The sequence below is a fragment of the Haemorhous mexicanus genome, chromosome 5 (genome assembly GCF_027477595.1).
Source record: "Haemorhous mexicanus isolate bHaeMex1 chromosome 5, bHaeMex1.pri, whole genome shotgun sequence".
Classification (NCBI taxonomy): Eukaryota; Metazoa; Chordata; class Aves; order Passeriformes; family Fringillidae; genus Haemorhous; species Haemorhous mexicanus.
Genome location: NC_082345.1, coordinates 28,018,530 through 28,041,606, shown reverse-complemented (window position 1 = coordinate 28,041,606; position 23,077 = coordinate 28,018,530). Strand labels below are relative to the sequence as shown.

General features: G+C 37.1%; 1 protein-coding gene across 6 annotated transcripts in view; it reads left to right on the top strand.

Annotated features, from left to right (window-relative positions):
• IFT56 (intraflagellar transport 56) overlaps positions 1–23,077 on the top strand; it is a 47,312-nt gene that overhangs the window by 6,170 nt on the left and 18,065 nt on the right. For 4 of the 6 annotated variants that reach the window (XR_009486527.1, XM_059846590.1, XM_059846594.1 and 1 more), the window contains 9 exons: positions 1,084–1,198; positions 9,949–9,998; positions 11,605–11,750; positions 12,979–13,150; positions 13,551–13,625; positions 14,648–14,750; positions 17,792–17,847; positions 19,626–19,679; positions 20,103–20,166. Coding sequence is in view for 5 of the 6 variants with exons in the window: in XM_059846590.1 (XP_059702573.1) it covers positions 1,084–1,198; positions 9,949–9,998; positions 11,605–11,750; positions 12,979–13,150; positions 13,551–13,625; positions 14,648–14,750; positions 17,792–17,847; positions 19,626–19,679; positions 20,103–20,166 (835 nt within the window). In the remaining variant the exon portion in view is untranslated. Of the gene's footprint in view, positions 1–1,083; positions 1,199–2,306; positions 2,451–9,948; positions 9,999–11,604; positions 11,751–12,978; positions 13,151–13,550; positions 13,626–14,647; positions 14,751–17,791; positions 17,848–19,625; positions 19,680–20,102; positions 20,167–23,077 lie in introns of those variants that run through there. The other 2 variants (XM_059846595.1, XM_059846592.1) reach the window with 2 other exon arrangements.

Below are 23,077 nucleotides of genomic sequence, written 5' to 3'. Positions count from 1 at the left end.
AAGTATATTGAAAGATTGATCTGTTAAGTTTTTGCTGTTTCACAAATAACAAGAAATTAAGCAGTTTGTGTGGCAGAATTAAAGGATGTGTAGTCAATGTGGATGTGTAAGAAATATCAGAATACGCTATCTAGAGCCTTTCTATAGCTGTTGGCTGTAAATCTTAAAATGGGAAATGGTAAAGTTAGGAACAGGTTATTAATATTTACTACAAATTACTAATCTTCATCTACAAGGAGATCTTGAATTTGCCCAATACCAATTTATAGGTTTGCATTTTAATGCAGTGGTCTGCAGACAATTTTGCTGTACCCCTATTAGTAAAAAAATTTTGAGTACATGCCCCCAATGTATATACACACATCTATACATTTATAAATTATGTGCATGTACCACTGTACTAAGATGAAATTATAAAACATATACAAAAATATGAACTAAAAAAAGGATTTGATAAAATGAAACACAATTTTAAAATACTTATTTTACTTATTAGTAATACAAAAAGCATTTTCTTCCTGCACTTAATGTTATTATATTGCATAACCTCAGACTTAGCACGCACTTCCACAGGTTTAGTATACACTAAAACACTACCTACAGGTTTACAAAAACACATTTAACACTTGCTCCGGTACGTATTCACAACAAGATTTCCCTGGTGATTACGACTCCCAGGCTTTGACTGGAGGAGAACTTAGGAAAGCCACAGAAGTTGGATATATTGATGCTTTTACAGCTTATGTATATTGGGGCTTATATATGTAAATAATACTTTTGTAATAATGTATTTACAAGATAAATATGTTTTATATCTCTGTAACTTCAATATTGAGTCTTGCTTATGTGTGATGATTTATGGCACTGCTTGTCCCTGTGGTCTGTTATATTGTTGTAAACAAAAAAGTAGGGACATAGCTTAAAATAACAGCTATGTTGTAAAGACTGCAGTGAACTTCAGAATAAATTGTTTGATCTCAGTAATTCACTGATACATTGTAAAGTCATGGAAGAAAGAAATATATTCAATACAAGTATGTGCTATTACGCATTTTTTTAAATCAATCCTCTCTTCTCTTACAGGAATATGAGGCTTTAACCAAGCAAGCAACTTGCAAACCAGATGTTTGGGTGAACCTTGCCTGTACCTACTTCTTTCTGGGGATGTACACGCAAGCAGAACAAGCAGCTTTGAAAGGTGAGATGTATGGCTCTGTTGGAAAAGACTGCTTATTGATTTGAGCACTTAAAGTAATTTCCAGACAAAGTATGCAATCAAAGATACTTTAGAGTGAAGTTTTTGGGGTTTGGGGTTTTGTTTGGGGGTTAGTTAATTTTAACTTTCATTTAACGGCAGAATTATGATGCAGTTTCCTTCCTAAAAATACCTTGGGCATGTGGAGCAGCTGGAACTAAAAAAAGCATCTGGAAAATTATTTCTCTTATTAATTTCTAAATACAAAACCCAGCATATGCCACCCAGCAACAAAAGGTTACTTTTCTTTTGACTGATTCTGTGTCCCTGAGCCAGCGCAGATGAAGCAAATTAAGACAGTGAAATTATAAAAAACGAAGCATCTGAGAGAACTAAGCATTCTCCCCGGTGAAGACAAGAGCTCTGTTTATGTAGTTTGAGTGACTTAGTAGGTGGTCTCGTTGCCTTATAAGTCTGATGTTAGGAATCTGATTCTTCAAGGCATGGAGTTCAATAGTCACCTTATTACAGTTCTACTTAAATCTGAACATGCATGGGTTCATTTAAAGAGGAGGAATGAAATTTCCAGGGCAATTTTTACTGGTTAAAAATGTTTCTGTAGTTTAATTTTGTTGCCCATCACTTTTTATGTATCTTAGTGATTTATATTGTTTTCTATAACCATAGTCTCTCAGTGCTTTTTAAGTAGAATTAATAGCAGCAATATCCCACTCAACTTCTGACTCTTGCCTTCCTAGGATAACACTCTTATTGAAGGATGTATTTTCTTCTTTCTTTCATTAATTTTCTTGTCTTGGGCTGCAAAATAGCGTAGGAAGAAAATAATGGTGTACTTTCTTCTGCTGTGTAAGAGTGCCTTCCAAAAGGACAGCTTTGTAGCATTTAAAAAAAAAAACTAGGTTCTCATATCCCTTTAAAATCCTCTGAAAGATCATGTTGAGCTTGAATTCCACAACTAGAAATGTTTTTTTAAATTTTCTATTGTAAAAAAATCTCTTGCAGAGCTTTGTGATTTGTATTGTTCAAGAGATGTGTAAATTTCTAATATTCACAAATAATTTAATCTTTAATGTGCCAAAAATTTGAGCTTTGGAGAATGCAACCTAGAACTTGAAGTGAATCTAAAAGTAAATGGGCAATAGAGCTTTGAAGTGTCACAGTGACCTAAAGCACGGACAAAGCAAGCAGCTGCATCCTGTACCAGTTGGAGCCATTGTCATCAGCTTCACATCTTGTGAGTTACAGTATTCCATTCTAGAGATGATATATACACAGCTGGCATGCACATTTATTAACTGTGAGCTGGAGGGGAGGGAAGGTTGGTGTTTTTCATGCCTCTTCAGATTAGTTAGTAATAATATGGTGAGTGGCAGAGCAAGGGGTGCAGTTAGTGGTACTTGGGTACTGGACGCAAGGATGGGAATATTAAGAAAGCAAGAGCAGGAAGGAGTGTGGCTGTGGGAGGGAACAGAAAGTTATGGCGTGGTCACATTAGTTCAGTTCCTGATCAGTTCTTGATTTTACATAACTGTTTAAGAACGACAGCATGCCAGTTCTTATAATGAGGTGCTAAACCTTTGTTGGGAGTACTGTAATCCTGGTGACTGCTGGCTACTTAAGCTTGGTGGGGAGGCAGTCACAGCTGAGGATTTGTAATGCTTGTCCTTTCTCCACTGAAAGCTTGCAATTGTGGTATATTCCCCTTTTAGTCTTTCTTATATTGAGTTTAAACCTTTTTATTTTTACTTAAGTCAGATCCTCTTTTAGGTTTTTTTAAACAATTTGGGATTTTATCAATGGTGGCTATTTGCAATAAAGTGTTGACAGCTGAGACCATATCATCTTGTGCTCTCTTCTATGGTTTTGCAAAGACCTTGAAGAAAAATAAGAATACAAAATACTTCCTTTGAAGAGGAAAAGTCTTTAGAAGAACACCATTTATCTAATACTGCTTTGAATACCAGTGAAAAAATGATAGGTAGTGTTAATATTAGGCTCTTTACCATTGCTATTTTGGGATTATTTTGCCTGAATTCTTGTATAGTGCATGCTGTTTATTGCTGCAGTTGTGCTAAACCCCTGAAAGTGGCATACTGCTAAAACAAATTAAGGAGAACTAATTTAGTTTCAGCTATAGTTCTAAATTTCTACAGTGACAGAATCTCTGTGTGAAAGGGAGTGCTAGCTTTCTGGAATAGGTTTTCCACATAAACATGTAAATATCTTGAAATCAAATTGAGGTCTTTCTTGCCATATACTGTTGTTGCTTGAGGAAATTGTTGTTAACCATTATTCCATTACAGAGGAAAAATTTGAAGGATACTTAAAATTTAGGGAACTATCATTAAAAGCCATGAAGTAATTAATGTATTAATACAGATACATAATCTACAATCTCTTGTGGAGCAAGGTTTTATCTTTATTTTATAATAGACGTGAATTGATCTCTTAGCTTGTTGTTTAATTCAAACTTCACGGAATAGAGGGGATGGGGAGGTCATTAAGGACTGCCAGCACAGCTTCACCAAGGGCAAGTTCTGCCTGACCAACTTAGTGTCTTATCTGTGATGGAGTGACTCCATCAGTGGGCAAGGGAAGGGCTATTGATGTCATTTATCTGGACTTCTGTAAAGCTTTTGACACAGTTCTTCACAACATTCTTCTCTCACAATTGTATAGATATGGATTTGATGGGTAGACTGTTAGGTGGATTAGAAACTGGTCAGACAGCAGATCCAGAGGGTAGTGATCAACAGCTCAGAGTCCCAGTGGGCATCAGTGACCAGTGGTGTCCCTCAGGGGTCTGTATGGGGACCAGAGTTATTTAATGTCTTCATTAATGACACAGGTAAAGGGATCAAGTGACCCTCAGAAAGCTTGCAGATAACACCAAACTGATTGGTGCTCTTCACTCACCTGAAGGATGGGATGCCAGCCATAGGGATCTGAACAGGCTTGAGAAGGTCATTCTGTGAGAATGTCAAGAAGTTCAGCACGACTGAGTGCAAGGTGCTGCACCTGGGCTGGGGCAACCCCTGGTATCAACACCAGCTTGGGGATGAAGGGATCAAGGGCAGCCTTGCCAAGAAGGACTTGGGAGTGCAGGTGGACAAGAGGCTGGACACAACCCAGCAATGTGCACTCAGCCCAGAAAGCCAATTGTATCCTGGGCTGCATCCAAGGAGCGTGGGCAGTAAGGATGAAGGAGGTGATTCTGCTCCTTTGCTCTGCTCTGGTGAGACTCCACCTGCAGTGCTGCATCCAGCTCTGGGGTCCCCAGCATAGGAAGGACCTTCCTGCGAGTCCAGAGTAGGCCACCAAAATGATGAGAGAGATGGAGAACCTTTCCTACAAGGAAAGGCAAAGAGAATTGGATTTTTCAGCTTGGAGTGCAAGAGGGTTCTGGGAGACCTCATTGAGGCTTTCCAGTACCTAGACAGGACTTAAAAGAGAGCTGAACAAGGACCATTAACACAAGCATGTTGTGATAGGAGAAGGAGGAATGGAGGAATTTTATGAAATGAATGAAAGAGTGTAAATTTAGATTAGATACAAGGAAGAAATTCTTTACTGTGAAGGTGGTGAGGGGTTGCCCAGAGAACTTCTGTCCCTGGAAATGTTTAAAGCCAGGCTGAGCAGGGCCTTGAGCAACCTGGTCTACTGGAAGGTGTTCATGGCTACAGCAGGGGAGTTGGAATTAGATATCTTTAAGGTCCCTTCTCAATCTAAGCCATTCTATGATCCTCTCAGGAAAAAATAAGACTGAATATCAAAAGTCATATAAAAAAGAATTACTGCAAATATAACCTAAGCAGAGCAAAAAGGCAATAAAGAAAAATCCCTCCTTTAAGGTTTTTCATTACAATTGTATTTTACCTCCTCCAGGCTTTCTTCCAAAATCCTTTCAGGTATTTCTGGCTTCTACTTTTTCCCCTGTTGTCTGCTCACATTGCAGTTACTAATGTTCCTGGTTCTGAGGTGAAGGTAGAGTTACTTCCAAGTCAGCTACTGTTGTTTTGTAGTCATCCCATAGTGAAGCTGTCAAGTGATGCTTTGCTGACTCCTTTTGCATCTGTGTTCTCGTGCATTGGCTGAACATATGTTTTCTGTGCTGTGAGTAGCCAGTCTTGTCTTGAGAGAATGAGACTTAAACTATTGATCTTTGTTAAGTATATAATAATAACAACAAATCATTATTTTTTTATTATTAAAACAATACTCTTATGTTGCATTTACAGTTCTTTGCTTTGCAAAGGCCCAAGAACAGAAACTCAGCCTGGCACACTTGGACTGTCATCCTGACAACTGATCCAAGTGTTTAGAAGCCAGCATAGTGCTTTCAGAAACTATTGGCTTGTGCTAAGAGAGAAACTAAGAACTAAAGCATAAGAACTAAAATTGTTCTTTTAAACCACAAAATGTGCACATAAGTGGGGCTACAGTTAAGTCTGTTATGAAAAACAGTCTTTTCAGGATAAATGGAATCTTAGAATAATTTTAAGATTCATGCATAGACAGGGTTGTATTGCTGAACCATTCATTAAAGTTGGGGGTTTGTTTCATCCCTTCCAATTTTTGATGGGAAAAAGCTTTGTAATTTTTGATGGGAAAAGCTTTGTAATTACTTTGCTTCTTCACATCTATGTCTGTGTCAGATGTGAACGTGGTTTAACTGAACAGAGAACTCATTTTACAGCCTATATTGAAACGAGCAATATTGTACAAAAGCAGAACAGAGATGGGTTAGTAAGAGCAATGACCTTTTCCAACCAGTTTTTCTTATTTGTGAAATAATGTTTTTCAGGTGTGAAATAGTTGTCACCAGTGAAAATGTTGAGTTACAAGCAGGCACAGAACAGTTACTGGGTTTTTCTTTTCTTATGATTGCATGTTCAGCTACATGATTTTTATCTGATTTGTTGCTTGTACTCTGTCTTGAGAACAGTAGTTATTTTTGGTGCATTTTAGCTGAGGTTTTGAACCAGCTGTTACATATATGGAACTTTCAAAGTGCACAAGTGAAAATATCACATGTTTAGACTCTAAAAGCTACTAACCTTATTTTCTTGTTTTGTTTTTTTTAAGTATAGTGGAAGCTACAGCCCAGGAGTAATTAATTTGATGATCTTTAATTTACTTTGTACTTAGTATGACTGAAATGAAATGTGTGTGTATTGCAAGTAACTGAACATAACTAAACTGCCATTTAAGTTTTGTAGGAATGGGAAAATTTCAGTGAATATCCTCTGTAAATTTTATTCAGGAAAATTCTGAACAGTTGAGCTGTTCACATGGGTGTAAGTGTAAACCTTACTGCTGGCCCATGGGTTTTTTGAACATTTTTCCCATTCCCTTTCATTTTCCCCTCCACCAGTGAAACTTTGGTTTTGAGACAGAGAGGGCTTCATTCAGCTACTGTGTTCAGATGAGCAGAGTGTTGTTTCACAGGGACAAGGAGAATAAGGTTTCCTCTGGTTGTATTTTCTGCTGTCAGGATGGAGCCTTCTAAGCCCTGCTTCCTTTCTACCAGCTCCTGCTCGGCGTGTTTAACATGTGTTCTATGCCTGTCGATGTGTGAAAGGCTGCTCTAGAATATGCATTGTGTGCTAGATGGGATTTGTTAATGCTGGATGCATGACCAGCAGTGCCTTGCACTCTTATGAGAGGGCACAAATTCCAGATTGTCTGTGACTCTATTTCATCATCTTTTTACTGCCTGAGACAGCAATATGGAACCCATCTGAGCTGCCATTTCTAGTGAGTTTGACATTTTGTTTAATAACTAGTGAAGACGTCTTCAACAATGTCTTCATTCTTACTGTAATTGCTTATTATATTTTAACAAATACTTCAGTAGGTGCGTGTCAGTGTCAGCACATAAAAATATACAGAACACTTTTCAGTTCTATGACAGCTGTGATGCAAGTGCCTGGAAAAACAGCACTGATCATGACAAAAATTCTGAAAAAGGAATATCAATGCTTTTCCTAGGTGGAAAGAGATAAATCTCATCCAGCTACTGTGCTTGAGTGCAAGACCAATACTAGACCTGAAGTGGGGTCCAGTTTGTTGCCATGCAGCATTATCATCATGTATGTTATGATCCTAAGATTTCTTAGTGCTGATTTTAAAAAAATAAAAAAGAGCCATTGTCTTGAAAAAGTAGAACAGGAAAAGGAGATTGTGCTTCCTTGTAGTATTAACAGATCATTAACAATGAGATTCAGTAGCAGCAGAGAATAATAAATAAAGAAACTAATGTCCTTTAAATGTCCCTTAAAAATCATTGTCTCTGATGAGGCAGTTGTATCACTTCCTGTTCCAGTGATTGACAGCGTCTTTATCCAATATTCATGACCCCATTCTTTCTGAAAACTAATCTGACCTTGTTCAAATGTTGCCTTGTCTTCCTTAAAGAATGCATTTGACGCTGAGAGAAAAGAAACTGCTGATGTTGAATGTTTCCATATTTCTGCTTACTGTATTGACAGGGCTATATTTGCATGGGGTTTTAAGCAACTTATTTTCAAGACTATCAGATAGCTAGTATCATATAATATCTTATGAAGCAGGACACTTTTCCACCCTCCATATATCCATGCACACCATCAAAACTAGGATTTCATCTTTCGCCTGTTTTTAAGTGTTAAATAATGTGGGCTAACGTTCCAGCTCTTGCCAAGAAGTAAATAACAATTTTCATGTTAGATCAGATGCCAGGTTTGCAAGGGTAGCCTGTACTCACTGGTTGACCAGTGAAACAAAAATTCCTTGGTTTAGATTCTTGACAGTATTGCTTGCAAGTCACAATTTGCACAGTGAAATTAATGCTAAAACACACTCAAAAGGGGGGAAAAAAAGGAAAACCTACTCTAAAGAGGAACATTGGTGTCTTTACCCATGGTGCTGTGATTATACAATATGTTATTTTCAGTATAAATCCCACAATCTGTCCTGCTTGTATTTTTGGAGTCTTTGATGACCAAATGTTTTGAATTGTGAAGGATGGTTGTGGTTGAAGTTTCTCACAAAAGCACATGTAGGGTCCATGTGCAACCCTTCTAAACTTTGATATTAAAACCTATCAATTAATGCTGGGGAACATGTAGAGTGAAGAGCATGCATTTAAATCAAGGTACTCTCACTTTCTAACTCACTGGGTGAAATACACATACTGTCGTGGCAGTTATACTACTACAGCTGACTATGCAGTATTTGTTGTAAATCAGAAACTTTCTGTAATTTAATAAATAGCCTAATTCCCACATATATCCTAGGCTGAAGACAATTAGCTTCTTCAAGCAACAACTTGATGCTCTGTTAGAACTGTTACAAGATGTTGTGAGAGTGCTTTCATGCCACCTTTGTATTTTGGTCTTCTATTCTAGTAGTTTGTTAAAGATACAATTAACTGTCCTAATTTTTCTAGAAACGTGGTTGAATAACATAGCTTGCTAAGGAAAAAAGGGGAGAAATAATTGCTGTACTTATAGAAGTAGGTGGGCAGCCTTGTGCTGCCAATCTTATCAGAATGGCCCGGGCTTTGGCACTGTCCACTGTGTTACAAAGTTTACTTACTATGTGGAGAAAGAATAAGAAACCTGGAAATCTGTCCCTAAATTGCTTAAAAAAATAAATTCCATCTTCGGGGGTGGTGGGGAAGAGGGATTGGTGGTTTGATCCCTCTTTTATGGTTTAAGATGTCAGAAGAATTACAGCCTTGTGTTACAGGCTATTGCTGTGCTAACTCTGCAGTTTTGTGGCCTTATAAACACAGTAAGTAATTCTGCTTTTTGTAAAGATTCCATGTACACCCCTTCTGTGGAACATGCTTTGCCAGCTGGTTGGTCTGAGCAAGAATGAGAGTGCTCATTAGGCTAGGAAAAGTACAGGAAACAAGGGAAGGCTTTTTGGAAGATTGCTTGCAAAACAAATGAATAGCTCTGTTTGACCAGGACATGTGTCACTCTTGGTGAAGCAAAAGTGACTTAAAACTCTGCAGTTTACAATTTGTGTCATATGGAGGGAAATCAATGGAATTCCTAATCCTGCTGGAGCAAGAAATTTCATTTACTTTACTGGCTCTAGTAAGAAAATATCCCTCTTCAATCTCTTGCCATATCTTAGTTTGAATCTTATCTGCTCTGTCCCTAGAATTCTTTTGTGTGCCTTTCATTCCTAATTACAGAAGAAATATTAGTGGTATAATGTAATGTGCATACCTAACAAAGTGGTAGCAGCCCTGGATTTTCAATACACTAGAAGTTATTGAGATTCCTGGAATTATAAATCAAAACTTACTTCGAACATGACACATATAGAAGGAGCCTTGAGTTTATCTGTTGCTGCTTTTTATTTTGAAACAGTGCTATACTTATGTGTCACAAAAAAAACCTCAGAGAATTATTGAGAAATCGCTGTAGGGAAATGATAATGCAATTCATAGAAGTTTTAAGGCTCATTGAAGGTAGAGGCCAATGAAAAATTATTTTCAACAGGGATTTAAAAAGAAATAGTCAGGAAGTTTAGAAAGGAATGAGGAAGACCTCTAAAATTGGTAGAACCTCCCCCAAGGCATGACCTGCAAAGGGCTCTCAGTGAAGATCTGTACTTGGGCTAGTTATTGAAAGAGTAGGGGTGCATTCATGTCTATTGAGAAAGAAAGTTAAAAATAGAAAGAGATACACTGTGATTAGTTCATTATAATAATACTTACTGAATTTCCCTTTCAGCACCTAAGAGTGGTCTCCAGAACCGTTTACTCTTTCACCTGGCACATAAGGTATGATTCCTTCACTCCTGCTTTGTTTGTTTTCTTTTCAATTTACTAATGTGTAATTTATGCTGGCAACCTGGCAGAATAATTAAAATGCCTGTGGTGGGAGAAGAGCAAGCATTTTTCATAACCACCCTACTGTATTAAAATGTAGAGGAGAAAGCAAGTAAGAAAACGTGATCTCAGAATAGATGCTCTCAGCATGTTTTTAAGGAAAGTATTACCAATACACTTCACATAATGGTATTTTTGATCATGAGGAGCCTGAAACCATAATAGAATCAGAAATATAGAAGCCACTATTTTGCTTTTTTTTCTAAATGTACCAAGTTTTCCTAATGTGCAGCTCTCTTACATGTAGCAATTTGACCAAAATGGTGTATATGCTGTTACTGGTCCTCTTAAGTAGTTCAGTATCCAGGAAATCATATTGTTAATAGCATGAAATTTAATTTAATTTCAACAACAATTAAATGCTTATTTCACTTATTACACATAGCTGTCTTCCCTTAAATTAGGTTTTGTACCATCCTGTACCAGAATATGTGAGAAGCATTCTGCTACTAATGATACTGACTTAAAAGGAAGTATAAATCTTGAATGTTAGCTTCGATGGTAGATTCTCTTTACTTAGATATCTGTTAGTTTTAAGAGAGAAATCTTAAAGCCTTTTTTCAGTGGCACTGCCACTTGCATATGTCTATGATGAACTAGGAATTATGCAACTTCTCTTTATCTAGTTAGTCGCTGGAAAGAAACGGTTTTACCAAAACGACGAAGCCCATTGCCTTTAGTTCTGTTAAGCAACTTATCTTGCCTTTCAACTTTGTGAATGGCTCAAAGAGGGAGGAGAAGGATTTGAAGTAAATTAGCAGATAGGTGGAAAAACAAATGTATAATATTACAATTTGTGACAAAGAAAAATTCATACTTACTATTGAATCAACAAAACCAGCAAAGGGAAGCAGTGGAATAAGTGATTTGAGCAGCCCGATTGGTAAATAGCCTCAACTTCACTATTGTAATACAAATATAATGGGTATGTTTAGCTCTGTTCTTTGTTTTTAGCCTTCTGTGTGTGTGTTATATGTGCAATTCAGCAATGCTTTTAAAAATAATCATTTACTTAAAGAAACTAGAAATGAGAGGCTGGTGAAAGTGAACTTGTTAGTGCTGTTAAGACTAGTAAAATTAGGGCTTGTGTGTTTGCAAGTCTTGTGTTTTTCTGCTATGCATGAGACATTAGATTGGGATCTACAAACAGCAAAATTTTTGCTGGCTTGAATAATTACAATGAAATTTTGTGTTGCGAAATTCTGTTTGTGGAATAATTAATCCAGCTCTTTCCCTCTTATCCATCAAAGCACATGACATGTAATTATATCTAAATCACACCTTAAAGGAAAATATGTGCTTAGTTTTAGCCTAACATGTATTCAGTTTGAATTCATCTGCCTCTTTTTTTGTCTTTCTCCACTGGTCAAATTAACTTTAAAGTAACAGCAGTTTTCCAGATATTTAATGGTGTTTACCAGCAAGGACAAAACTAACCTGTTTAATTTAAAAGCTTGTTTTGTTGAACTCTTCTGAGGAGGTGTCCCACTCTTTTTAGTTCAGTGATGAAAAGAAACTGATGAGCTCTCACCAGAACTTGCAAGATGTTACAGAAGATCAGCTTAGCCTGGCGTCTATCCACTACATGCGGTCCCACTACCAAGAAGCTATTGATATCTACAAGCGCATTCTGCTGGACAATCGGTGCGCATCTCTAAACCCTATTGCAGCATCTGTGTTACTGGTGGTTTTTAAATTACACATGGTTGCTTGGTTTCTGAAAGTAGACATTTTCCGCAACTGCTATATCCCTTTCTCATCACAGAATGTGCACCAGTTGCAGCTCCTTAATTTTGTTCATTCAAAGTATCATTGAAAACCCCACATTTAAAAATAAGCCTGCTCTCTCTTGTTTTTCTTTTTGTGAAATTGTTGGTTAATTCATTCTGATATCTTTTTTATTTTGTTACTTTTTTCTTCTGAAATGATATATGGTTATGTACCTGCTTTGTCTTTTTATTTTTTCTCCTCTGATGGCGAGTCTTGGGACTTTCCTTGAATTATTGACTTCTCCTTCACATCTTAGCCTTCCTTAGAAGGGTTCAGTTCTTGGATTTATGGAGAGTTCCTTGCATTCCTTTAAGTCTGTAATTCTTTCTTTCTCTGTTTATCTTCTGTGATACTTGTTGAAGGGCTTTTCTGTCATTTTCTGCAAATTTTTAGTTCAGACTTTAACGAGGAACAAATTGAATTCCTAAGTGGCTGGAAGTATTTTTAAGACAATAGAAACTGCTGTCCCAGAATACTGCTATCTTTTGATCTATCTCCTCTTGAATGCTTCAGAGAAATCCATCATAATGCATGTATCATGTAAAGCTTGGGAAAGAGATTTTAACCTCCAAGTCCTGCAGAAATAATCGCTCAAAGATAATGAGTAACCTTCATAACAATTATCCTTTTACTTAGAGTTTTCACAAGTGCTTGTCTTTTTTCTGTCCAGTTCTTCTGGCTTGACTGCTTGTAATGACAAGGATTTTTTTAAATAATTGTACTTGGTACAAACTTATATGTGCACATTAAATATCTTTGAGTTTATTGCTTAGAAAATCACGTTCTGCCAGGCCAGTTATGATGCTCATGTTTTGCACGTTTCCTTGGTGTGAAGTTGCCACAATTTCTTTTGCAAAACAAAAGTTTTGTTGGTAATTTTTAAAAGCTGTAGTAGCTGCTGTGAAAAAAAATACTGTGAATGTGTCCTAGCTGACAAACTAGAGAAGCCCTAAGCATTTCTCAGAAGCCCCAGTTTTGATTTGTAAAAAACGAATATGTGTGAGAACTTTCTTTTTATTTACTGATTTTAATGCACTGTAGTGAGGAAATGTTAAACTATCTAGTGGGATTTAAAGGTTCTCTTTAATCCTCTTTTCTGCAGGGAATACCTGGCTCTGAATGTATATGTGGCCCTGTGCTATTACAAACTGGATTACTATGATGTATCCCAGGAAGTGCTAGCTGTTTATCTTCAGCAAGTTCCTGACAGCACCATTGCTCTTAACCTTAAGGCTTGTAACCATTTCCGACTTTACAACGGAAAGGCTGCAGAGGTATCTATTGGACAGTCCTTCAACTCACCTTTATTTTAGTTTAAGATTCCATACGTGTTTCTTTTCCTTTGTCTTAATCAGTAATGTGGATAATGGCCTTTACCTTGTCACTATGTTCTTATAGGAATGTCACCTATTTCAGTTTCCCTGGCATTAACCCATCATGTCCACATATGTGCACAGTGGTCTTACCATTTTCCCAGTATCCTTTTAGTCTTGTGTTTGTATGTATTACCCAATTGCTAAAATAATTAGATAGAAGTGGAAAGGCAAAATCTTCTAGTCATCCAACACCAATGGAGATGTTTTGGTGTCAGCTTTGAAGCTCATTTGAAGTTCCACTTAGGCTTCTGCGCTTTTTTGGTTTTATGTTAAAATTTTGGAATGTATGTAATTCCAGGCAGAGCTCAAAAACTTGACAGACAGTGCCTCATCATCTTTTGAGTTTGGCAAGGAGCTCATTAAGCACAATCTGGTAAGTAATGCATTTCTGGGATTTAATATGAACTGCACTCACTTGTGGAGCTTTTCATGATGATTCATAAAATGGAGTATTTTGAAAAATTGCAGACTTAATTGAGTCTCTGCTGCCATATAAGTCCCATTCCAGGAATCCTACCAGTATAATGAATGTGCTTTCAAGTGTATTTGCTTTTTTTCCTGGAATTTTTCCCTGACATTTTGAGACTGTGTCAAGAAAATAATAATGCTGTTGCTTTTAGTCTTGAAGGCATATTAAAATAATATCTGTTGTGTAAGAGTACCTATGCAAGATACTTTGTGGACCCTGCTCAATAAAGATACTGTAGAAAAAAGTCAGGATGACCCTGAACTCTATTTAGTACCAGAACAATTGACTGGAATAAAGGTAGCTCATGAAAATGGCCTTCATCCCAAAAGTGCTAAAGAGGGAGTTCTAGGAAAAAAGATGCTTGTAAAACCAAAATACTTTTGTGTTCTGCAGTAAAAGAGTCACTAAGAGTAACTAATGGTTAATTTTCCATTCAGTGTTATTATTATTTTGCTGAACAACTGGTAACAGTAGATTGCTCATGTTTAATGACAGGCAGTTACTTGCCTTGCGACTGCTCCTGATTATTTTAGGATCCTGTGTCATTCTAAATAAATGTGGAGTTGTTAGCCTAATTTTTTTTCATATGAAAACTTCATAAGCAGTTTATAGTTTTGTATGTGTTCTCTTCACTGAGACTGTATTATTCTTTTAAATCTTTGATATATAATATATCACTCTTTTGAGCTGCTAAAAGCTGAAATAAGTTAATCTTTATGTATGGATTAAATACTTATATTCTTCAGAGTAAAGATTGTCACACTGTATAATTCTACAGCTATATTAAAGCAGGAATTAAACTAGTGCCACAGCCACTGACCTTTTCATACTGTTTACACAGGAATTTAAGGATTAATTTCCTTGAATTAATTTATCATAGAAAAGATTCTGATACATGATTATCAATATGCTGCTTTTCTCTGCAGGTGGTTTTCCGAGGAGGAGAAGGGGCTTTGCAAGTCCTGCCTCCTCTGGTTGATGTTATTCCTGAGGCAAGACTGAATCTTGTGATTTACTATCTCCAGCAAGGTAAATACACCTTCCTCTGGCTCATTCATAGCTTCAGGCATGACATTAATTCATCTTATCTCAACTTATTAAATGTTTTTTTTTTTCTTTGCAGTAAAATGTAATTTATTTCACTTTCTGTTCCTCTGTAAAATAGCGAGGTAAAAGTTCCCATGGTTTGCAGAGAAGGACTTTAATACTGTGCACTCAAAAAAAGCCTACTTCATCAGAGTTTTGGAGTTTTTGGGTTGCAGGAGATGGCTTTGGGAATGGTAGTGTTTATTTGTTTCTAATGAGAGGACCTCTCCTCTGCCTGAATATGTGAGAATGGTAGCCATATGTTCTGTAAAGGCAAGGACAACCATTTCTGTATATGCAGCACAAACAAAATATGAACCAAAGTGACTGTGAACGAGATATTTCATTAAAGTCTACTCTAAATTCTTAAAGAATGCAGGTAGGTAGCCAGAATCAGTTGGTAAGGATTTTCTACTTGTATCACTCCTGTGTTTGCTGGTTCTTTGAATTATATCTCAGATTTTCAGAGCTATTCCTATTTTCCCATTGTGTTCTTTTATTCAACAGTGGGTTGACTGGCTGTGTGATTCAAGGCAGGTCCAATTAGAACAGGTTGCTTAAAGCCTTTTAGAGACAACGATCCAGTTAGAACTTTCTCTGCTCTACCTTGAGTCCACTGCCTTTCTCTCACTCTGTGGAACCTGTTTCCATCTACTCTATACCCTCCTATCAATTAATTGTACACAGTGGTAACATCTCCCCTGAGATCCTTTGTTCCAAAGGCTAAGCAAACTCAGTTCTCTTGGTTTCTCCTCAGCCCTCTTCCTGCCATGGGAGCCCTCAGGTGGGCTCACTCCAGTGTTTCAATGTCTGTCTGGATCGTCAGATCCCAAACCTGGACACAGTACTCCTGTGTAACCTCACAAGTGCCAAATAAAGAATTCCTTCCCTTGCCGTTGTGGCTTCATTCATGCTAATATGATCCAGTGTGCCTCCTTTGCTGCAAGGCTGCACTGTCTGCCAGATTGTCTTTTAGCTGGTTCACTTGCTCAGGCATGTTTCAAACCAAGCAAGATGCAAGACTTGCATTTTTCCTCCACTGAACTTCATCAGATTTCTTTCAGCCCATTTTTTCAGCCTACTGAGCTGCTTCTCCATATCTGGGAGCATTCTTCACAATGTTTCATCATTTTCAGACTTTCTCAGAGTAGTCTATGCTATCTGGATCATTAATAAAAATAAGTTATTCAACAGTATCAGTCAGTGGGGCATTTGACTAGTGATGAGCCACCTGTTGGGTTTTGTACAACTGGTCACTGTCCTTAGGTAGTCCAGCCAGTTTTCCGTTCCTTATAGTTTTACTTAGCCAGTCCTCTCTTTCAAGTTTGTATGAGAGATCATTTCAAAGACATTGCTAAAGGCAAGGTATACAGCATCAGTGTTTATCTCCTTATTCACACAACCGGTCACACCTTGAGTACATTTTGGCATTGGTAAATCCATGTCTGCTGTCCCCAGCCACCTTTCTGTCCAGTATTATTGTTGCCAGTATCACTATAGGCAGTATTGGTACAATTACCAATTATCTTGCACAACAGTATTGTTGATAATAACATATGTGTCAAATTAAGTTCTACTTACATGGAAACGAAGTGCATCTCATGCATCAGTCTTGTTTACTCATATGCTGTTTACCTTGCAGTAATTTTCATTAGTTAGGTTCTTCTCTTTACTGTGATATACAAATTATGTGTACTGACAAAGAGCAAGGGGAATTTGGACTAAAACCTCTTTTCTGGTTTGGCTAAGTTTCCATTTTTAAGTCTTGCTAGGGTAGCAACATTGGTTAGGAAAGTGAGAAATTCTTACTTCTAATGACTACAGATGTCTCTCCAAAACTGAAAAGGTCTCTGATAAACGTAGCGTTGTGCTGATATATGCTCTAGACTGGAGTGACTGAAGCACAAACATGCATTCTGTTTTTCCAACTCTTTAGCATAGTGACTTCTAAAAGGGTTTGAGGTCAGCTGGTATCCTGCTGTAATCTGCTGCCGTGAGATTTGCTAGTCACTTCTGTTGGAGCCTGAAGAGCATAGTTCTGTGTTGATGGTCTACACTGTGTGATAAAAAAAAGGGTTACAGTCTTTTTTTTGTCTTTTTTTTTTTTTTTTGTGGTGATGTGCTAGCCAAAAAATATTTAAAAAAAAAAAGGAAAAAAGAAAAGCAAAGGTAATGCTGCCTTACTATGTGACTAGTCAAGGGAGTAGGTAAGAAAGCAGAGGTTATGCATGGGAGCCTGGCAGCTCCAGTGCATATTGCCTTAAGTGGCTGCCTGGGATTGTATGGTCTAGTGAAAAAAATTTTTGTTTGATAAGGCTTATTTGTGTGGGCAGTTGGTGTAATGCTGTATTAACAAAATTTTGCCAGTAGCAGAGGATCTTCACTAGGTTGATTTACAAAGCCAACCATAGTGCCAACATATTTTTTAATTCAGGGAAAGTTTATGATCTATTCAGTTTATATAATTCTTGTGTGGAAATGAAGTAATTTATAGATTTCAAACTTCACATTTGAACTTCAATACTAGTAGTGCTTTTTCCTTTTTAATTAGGATCTGCTGGACAGATGCTGAAATATTGCTAAGGAAAAGATGAAGTTTTCCTACAGCATCATGTTACCCTGTTCTCTTTGTGGGCTAAATAAATATGAGAAAACAAAATATAGGAAGATGATGGATTTATTATTTTGACCTTGTGCTGATGAGAAGGCAGCCACTGGATTATGAGCAAAGGGGCCAAACCATCTCTGCTAGGAAAACTATAGTAATAAAGGAGCTATTACTCACTCTGTGTTTGTTATTTGAGTTCTAGAAAACTATCACCATTGTGATAGAAATTCACAATGATTTACAGTTACCTTTCTCCTCCTGTCTAAATGGTTTACTTCTTAGTCTATGACTATTGGGGAATGTTGTAGAGGGTGAGTGACTTGTTCTAATACGGTGTCCTATGAGTTGTCATACATTCTAATGTCTGGCATTTCAGATGATGTGCAGGAGGCTTATAACCTGATTAAGGACCTGGAACCTACAGCTCCACAGGTAATTGGAAAATGATGTCATGACACATAGAGGTTATAAACTGATACAAAATCTGCCACATACAAAACTGGTATCCTGAGGACAGCTTGCCCCATTTCCACTCTTAAAACTCTTGTGTTTTCAGCCCTTCATCAACAACAAATTTAATGTGCATGCATAAAGTATTATATATGTGCCAATATGAGTACTTTTGCCTGTTTATTACTGTACCACCTGGGTTCAGCTAGGAATACAGCTCTGTTGAGTGCAACCTTGATTTTGGGAAATGGACCATTACTGCATAGGTAAAAGCCCCCTTACAACTATAGCTGGTTGTCTGCCTGGTGTGGCTTTCATCCCTCAGATTTGCTAGCTCAGATGCTTATACAGTCTGTCCTGAAGCTGTTTCAATTAAAATGAGCTAGATTAGATTAAACAGTCTTAATAAATGGTATGTTCTAATCCCATCACACTTCGGCTGCCATGAGTGAAAACTACAGTGTCCCTTGGCTGCTACTGTAATTTTCTTCTGTGGCTGTTCCAGCATCTTTAGTCTCTGATTTATTCATCTTTGCTGTTTATTTTCCAAAGGTCACACAGCTGGGCATAAAAGGGACCTTTCATGAATCTATATAAGGAATTAGATGGAGAGAGGGAGGGAAGGAGGGAGGGAGGGAAAAGGAAAACCTCAAAAACACAGATCTGGTGATTCTGTGCTGAGGAGTGAGGAGTGTCTTCTGATGTCGCTTTACACTTTTCAGTACAGCAAAACTTACTTGAATGGTTTTCTGCAGCTATTGTTCCTATTGTAGGATATTGTCCCGATATACTTGGCTTATAATTCTTGATCACATTTTGAAATGAGAATCTTTGTGCTTTTTTTTTTTCCATTTCTCACTCACACTTTTAAAGAACTCCCTGCTAATACTTGCAAAACTACTCATAAAACCTACTTGAGTATTTCTCAAATTTCTTCTTTATCACAATGCCTGGAGGATAATAATTTGGCATCTCTAAGACAGTTGGTGTGCTAAAATAATTACTTACTATCATGGCTAATACTCTCAGGATATTTCTTTACATTCTGTCATTGGTCCCTTGGTCTCTTGAAAGATGGCTCTCTTCTTCTGTGTTTACCTCTGTAGCAAGGCCATCCTGGTTTATCAGGAGTATCTACTAAAACAGGTTTATAGATCTAACTCTTAATTATAAGGTTTGGGTAAGACAAAAGAGTCTGTTACACTCTGAGAAAAATTTGTTCAGAGAAGAATTAAACTATCATTGTCTCTCCTACTAGAGGTTACAGCGTATTCAACTTCTGTTGCTAATTTCACTGGAGTAACATGGTCACAGAGCACAAACCTCTCAGCATATTTGTCCTGATAAGAAACACTATGAATTTTGCAGCAAGGATGTCAGTGGCTATGGTTAACCAATGTGCATATTTGAAAGGGGATCTGTGCTTTAGTATAACAATTGTGCACTTCTTGGTGATATGATGGTGAAGAGGGCATGAAAGGATGTTACCTGGTGCATTGTCTTTGACCATAAAACTTACCAGAAAACACAGTACCCCTTTGCATCTAACATATTAGTAGAGGGGACTACCTAGCAAGTAGAATGTATTTTGGGGGACTAAATTAGTACAGTGCTTAAGCACTACCACACTAACCAGCTGCCTACTAAACTGAGTTGTGATAGAGTTGAATTAATGAAGAATAATGCACACGTAGGCTTTTATGTGTCTTCTGAAATCTTCACCATGTCTTCTCTGATCCCTTTTAACTTTTTTTTTCCAGGAGTACATCCTCAAAGGGGTGGTAAATGCAGCACTTGGACAAGAAATGGGCTCGGTGAGTAAAGCCCATGAGATTCTCCAGCTTCTCCAGCAACGCAGTGTGAACAGATCTGTAGAAACTGGAATGGAGTGAAAGAGGCAGTCATTTCTTATTTAGATTGCAGGATCTCTGAGTGTCATAACCTCCTGTACAATAATCAGTCCAGAATGAGTGAAATGCAAATTTCTGTTCCTGGTCTTGATAGTAAATCAAGACGAATTTGATTTCTCTATCCTGTTTCCAAAATCCCCGTTTGCTTTGTATGGTGTTCTTCTTTATCTAGACACATAGAATGTCACATTTACCTTTTCTGTTTTTGCTTCAGCCCTGGTTTATTTGTTACTTGCCCCCTAAGTGTTCCTAAGAGCATATTTTCACTGTATATTATAGCTTCAACCCTGTAACTCATCTTGGATTTCTTTTTTATTCTTCTTCCAGAGAGATCATCTGAAAATTGCTCAACAGTTCTTCCAGTTGGTGGGGGAATCAGCCAGTGAATGTGGTATGTTTGAAATGTTCTTTTTCCATTAAGTAAGCAATCTTAAAATATCCAAGTATATATCATCATATCTGTGTCTAACTGCTGACTGTTAGCAGGAATAATGCTAGGCTTCTGCTTCTATCAGATGAGTTTCGAAAGGTCTAAAACAAATTTGAAAGTTTAAATTAGAAATCTTGATTCCAAATCTTACTGTATGGCTTCCTCTGGAGAAGAGGCTGTACTGCAAACTGCAAGTCTTTGTGAGACTGTGGCAGCTTGCCTTTGCCTAATAATCCCATTAGAGAAACAGAAGACTTCAGCCTAATTAATTAGATGAAGTGAGCAGCTGAAACCTCACAGGCAGAGATATACAGGTACAAATCTAAGATCACTAATGAAAGCCTGTCGAGTACATAGAGTCCTAGCATGCAGTGTGCTCTGAAACTGAGGGTCATAAAAATGTAAAGAGGACTTTGGCTACGGGGATAAATGGAAGCTCTGGGACTTAACTTCTTGCTTAAAAAAGAGAGAAAAAAAAGGCTTTATAACCCACCCACCACCATGCCCCAAAATCAGTATAGGTTTCAATATTTAGTTTTACTTACTCAATAATAGACCAAACCAAGTTCTTCTTTTCACTTCTCTTTGCCAAAACCAAAATTCCCAAAAGAAGTCAGTAGTTGTAACATAAAAATTCAGACTAAATGGGGCTTGCCAGTTTTCTCTGTAGGCATTGTCACTTTGTATTGTTTCTTTAGGTGGGTAACTTGTGCATGTTTATGGTGCAGACAGCTCATGGTCCTCAGAGAGTGAATGCTGTCTCCAGTGTCCATGGTGACTAAAGAGAAGGAGCTCCAGAGACAGAGTGGCATCACTGATGAAAGAAACACTTAGAAATACTGTTGAGCCATTCTATTCTGTTCCCCTTGCAGCCCTGGTTCTATTGAGGTTATGCATCAGAGAATTTCATGTTGGAAGGCTGGAAGTGGTTCCATAGATGAGATTTCCCTAACTCATTCCTTTTGCATAGAAGCTATCTCTTTAGAGTTGGGATCCCAGAAAACAGAAGAAACAATATGAACTATAGCAGTGGAGGACTTGGTTAGTGGGAACATCTTAATGCCTGTAACAGTCGTGCAGTGTGATGAGTGACCAGAGCACAAATGGATAAAAATGAAACAGAGACATTCAGGGAAAAGATAGTCAGGAAAGGATTTCTTGTGAAAATGTAGCCCAAAATTGAAATTGCTAGGAAGCCAAAAGTCTGAATTTTACGGGAAATGTTTTAAAACTCATATGCAAAATAAAAATAGAGAGGCTGAGACTTCAACCTTGCAATGGCAGGGGGAACGGCAGTAGAAATGTAGTGCACTTAGGGAGGTGGATTACTTGAAAAAAAACAAACCCATGAGAAGGATTGGTTCCAGTCAGAGGTAAAAGGAAGCATCAGTACTGCGAGCATCTTACCCTCGTGGTACTTGCATGTAAGAACTGTTTTTGCATCTTCTTAAAAGTTTGTGGGAGGAAACTGCCATAGAGAAAAGCACACAGTTCATGGCAGTTCCTTTAAAGGTAAAATGGTGTGAGGGGTTTTGTTTAACCTCAGATGAATAACAGATGGAGGTCATCAAACTGTACATAGGAAATAGAAGAGGCAAACAGTTCTGTTTAGGTAGGACATAACAAAAAAACCAAGCACATGAAGCCCTAGTATGTAAGTGTTTTTATACAAATATTATATGTTTTTAAAGAAGTTGGATAAAGTAGAATGCCTGATTTTAGAAGAGGAAGCTAAAAACTAAAATAATTTTTTTATGTGATAGGAGGAAGGTAACATGTAGGATATTAATGTATTTAACATCTATGGGATGGGATTTAATGTACAATAGGGATTGTACATTAAATAAACATCGTTTGTACATAAATAAACAAACATAAATGTAGATAAATAGGTTGTGCTAATGGAAAAATTGTTCTAAATATTATAGAAAACTTCTCTCAAAATGAATAAATTTTCTTTATCTGTGAGTAATATAATATTATTTTCAATTATATGTTTAGATAGGCTACTTATCATATTGAAGCCAAATTATTCACCAGCCATCCTTGATAGGAACAGTGAGTGGCATATTAAACAGATTACAGATTTTATGTGGAAAGATTAATAATTGGAGACTTTTGTTCTGCCCATATTGACCTAATAAATGCAATTACATTGCATAATAAACAGCATGAAATTTTTGTTTCTATCTTTCTTAGAGAAAGCACAAGTGAACAGGTAACTCTGGACCAATATTGAATTACATAGTACCTCAGCTGAAATTTTATTATGAAATTACAACTGTACTACAGTCATTTGAGTATAATCAAATTCAAAATCTGCATGTTAGCAAATACCTCAAAAAATGTCCACAGTACTAATCCTAAGAAGAGAAGCTACATAATAACCTTTCTCATTTCTAGCAGAAAATTAGAAAATTTATAGGGAAGTAGCAGTGAAAAGGATAAAATGCACCTGATTTGAGCACTTGAAAGAACCTTTTGTTTCTCTAAAGAAAGGGCTTGTATTCATAATTAATGAGCTATAGGAGACAAATAATGACATGACTAGGTTTGCCAATGGTACAAAATTACCCATAGTAGTACAAATAAAAGCTTCCACAATGATGAAAGATGTGAAAGACTATATAAGACTGGGTAATAATATGCAAATTAAATTTAGCAAAATTATTGGAAAAGTTGAAGAGGATCTTAAGAATCGATGAGGAAAGAGAAAACAAAAATAATTACTGCCATTGTAGACAGATGTGATTCTTTTCCTCAAATACTTTCTACAGTTCTGGTTCTTACATTTCTTTTAAAAAATGGTAGATAAAGTATACAATAAATACAGCAAGGATGATCAAAGAAAGGGTATGGATTCTTGAAGTAG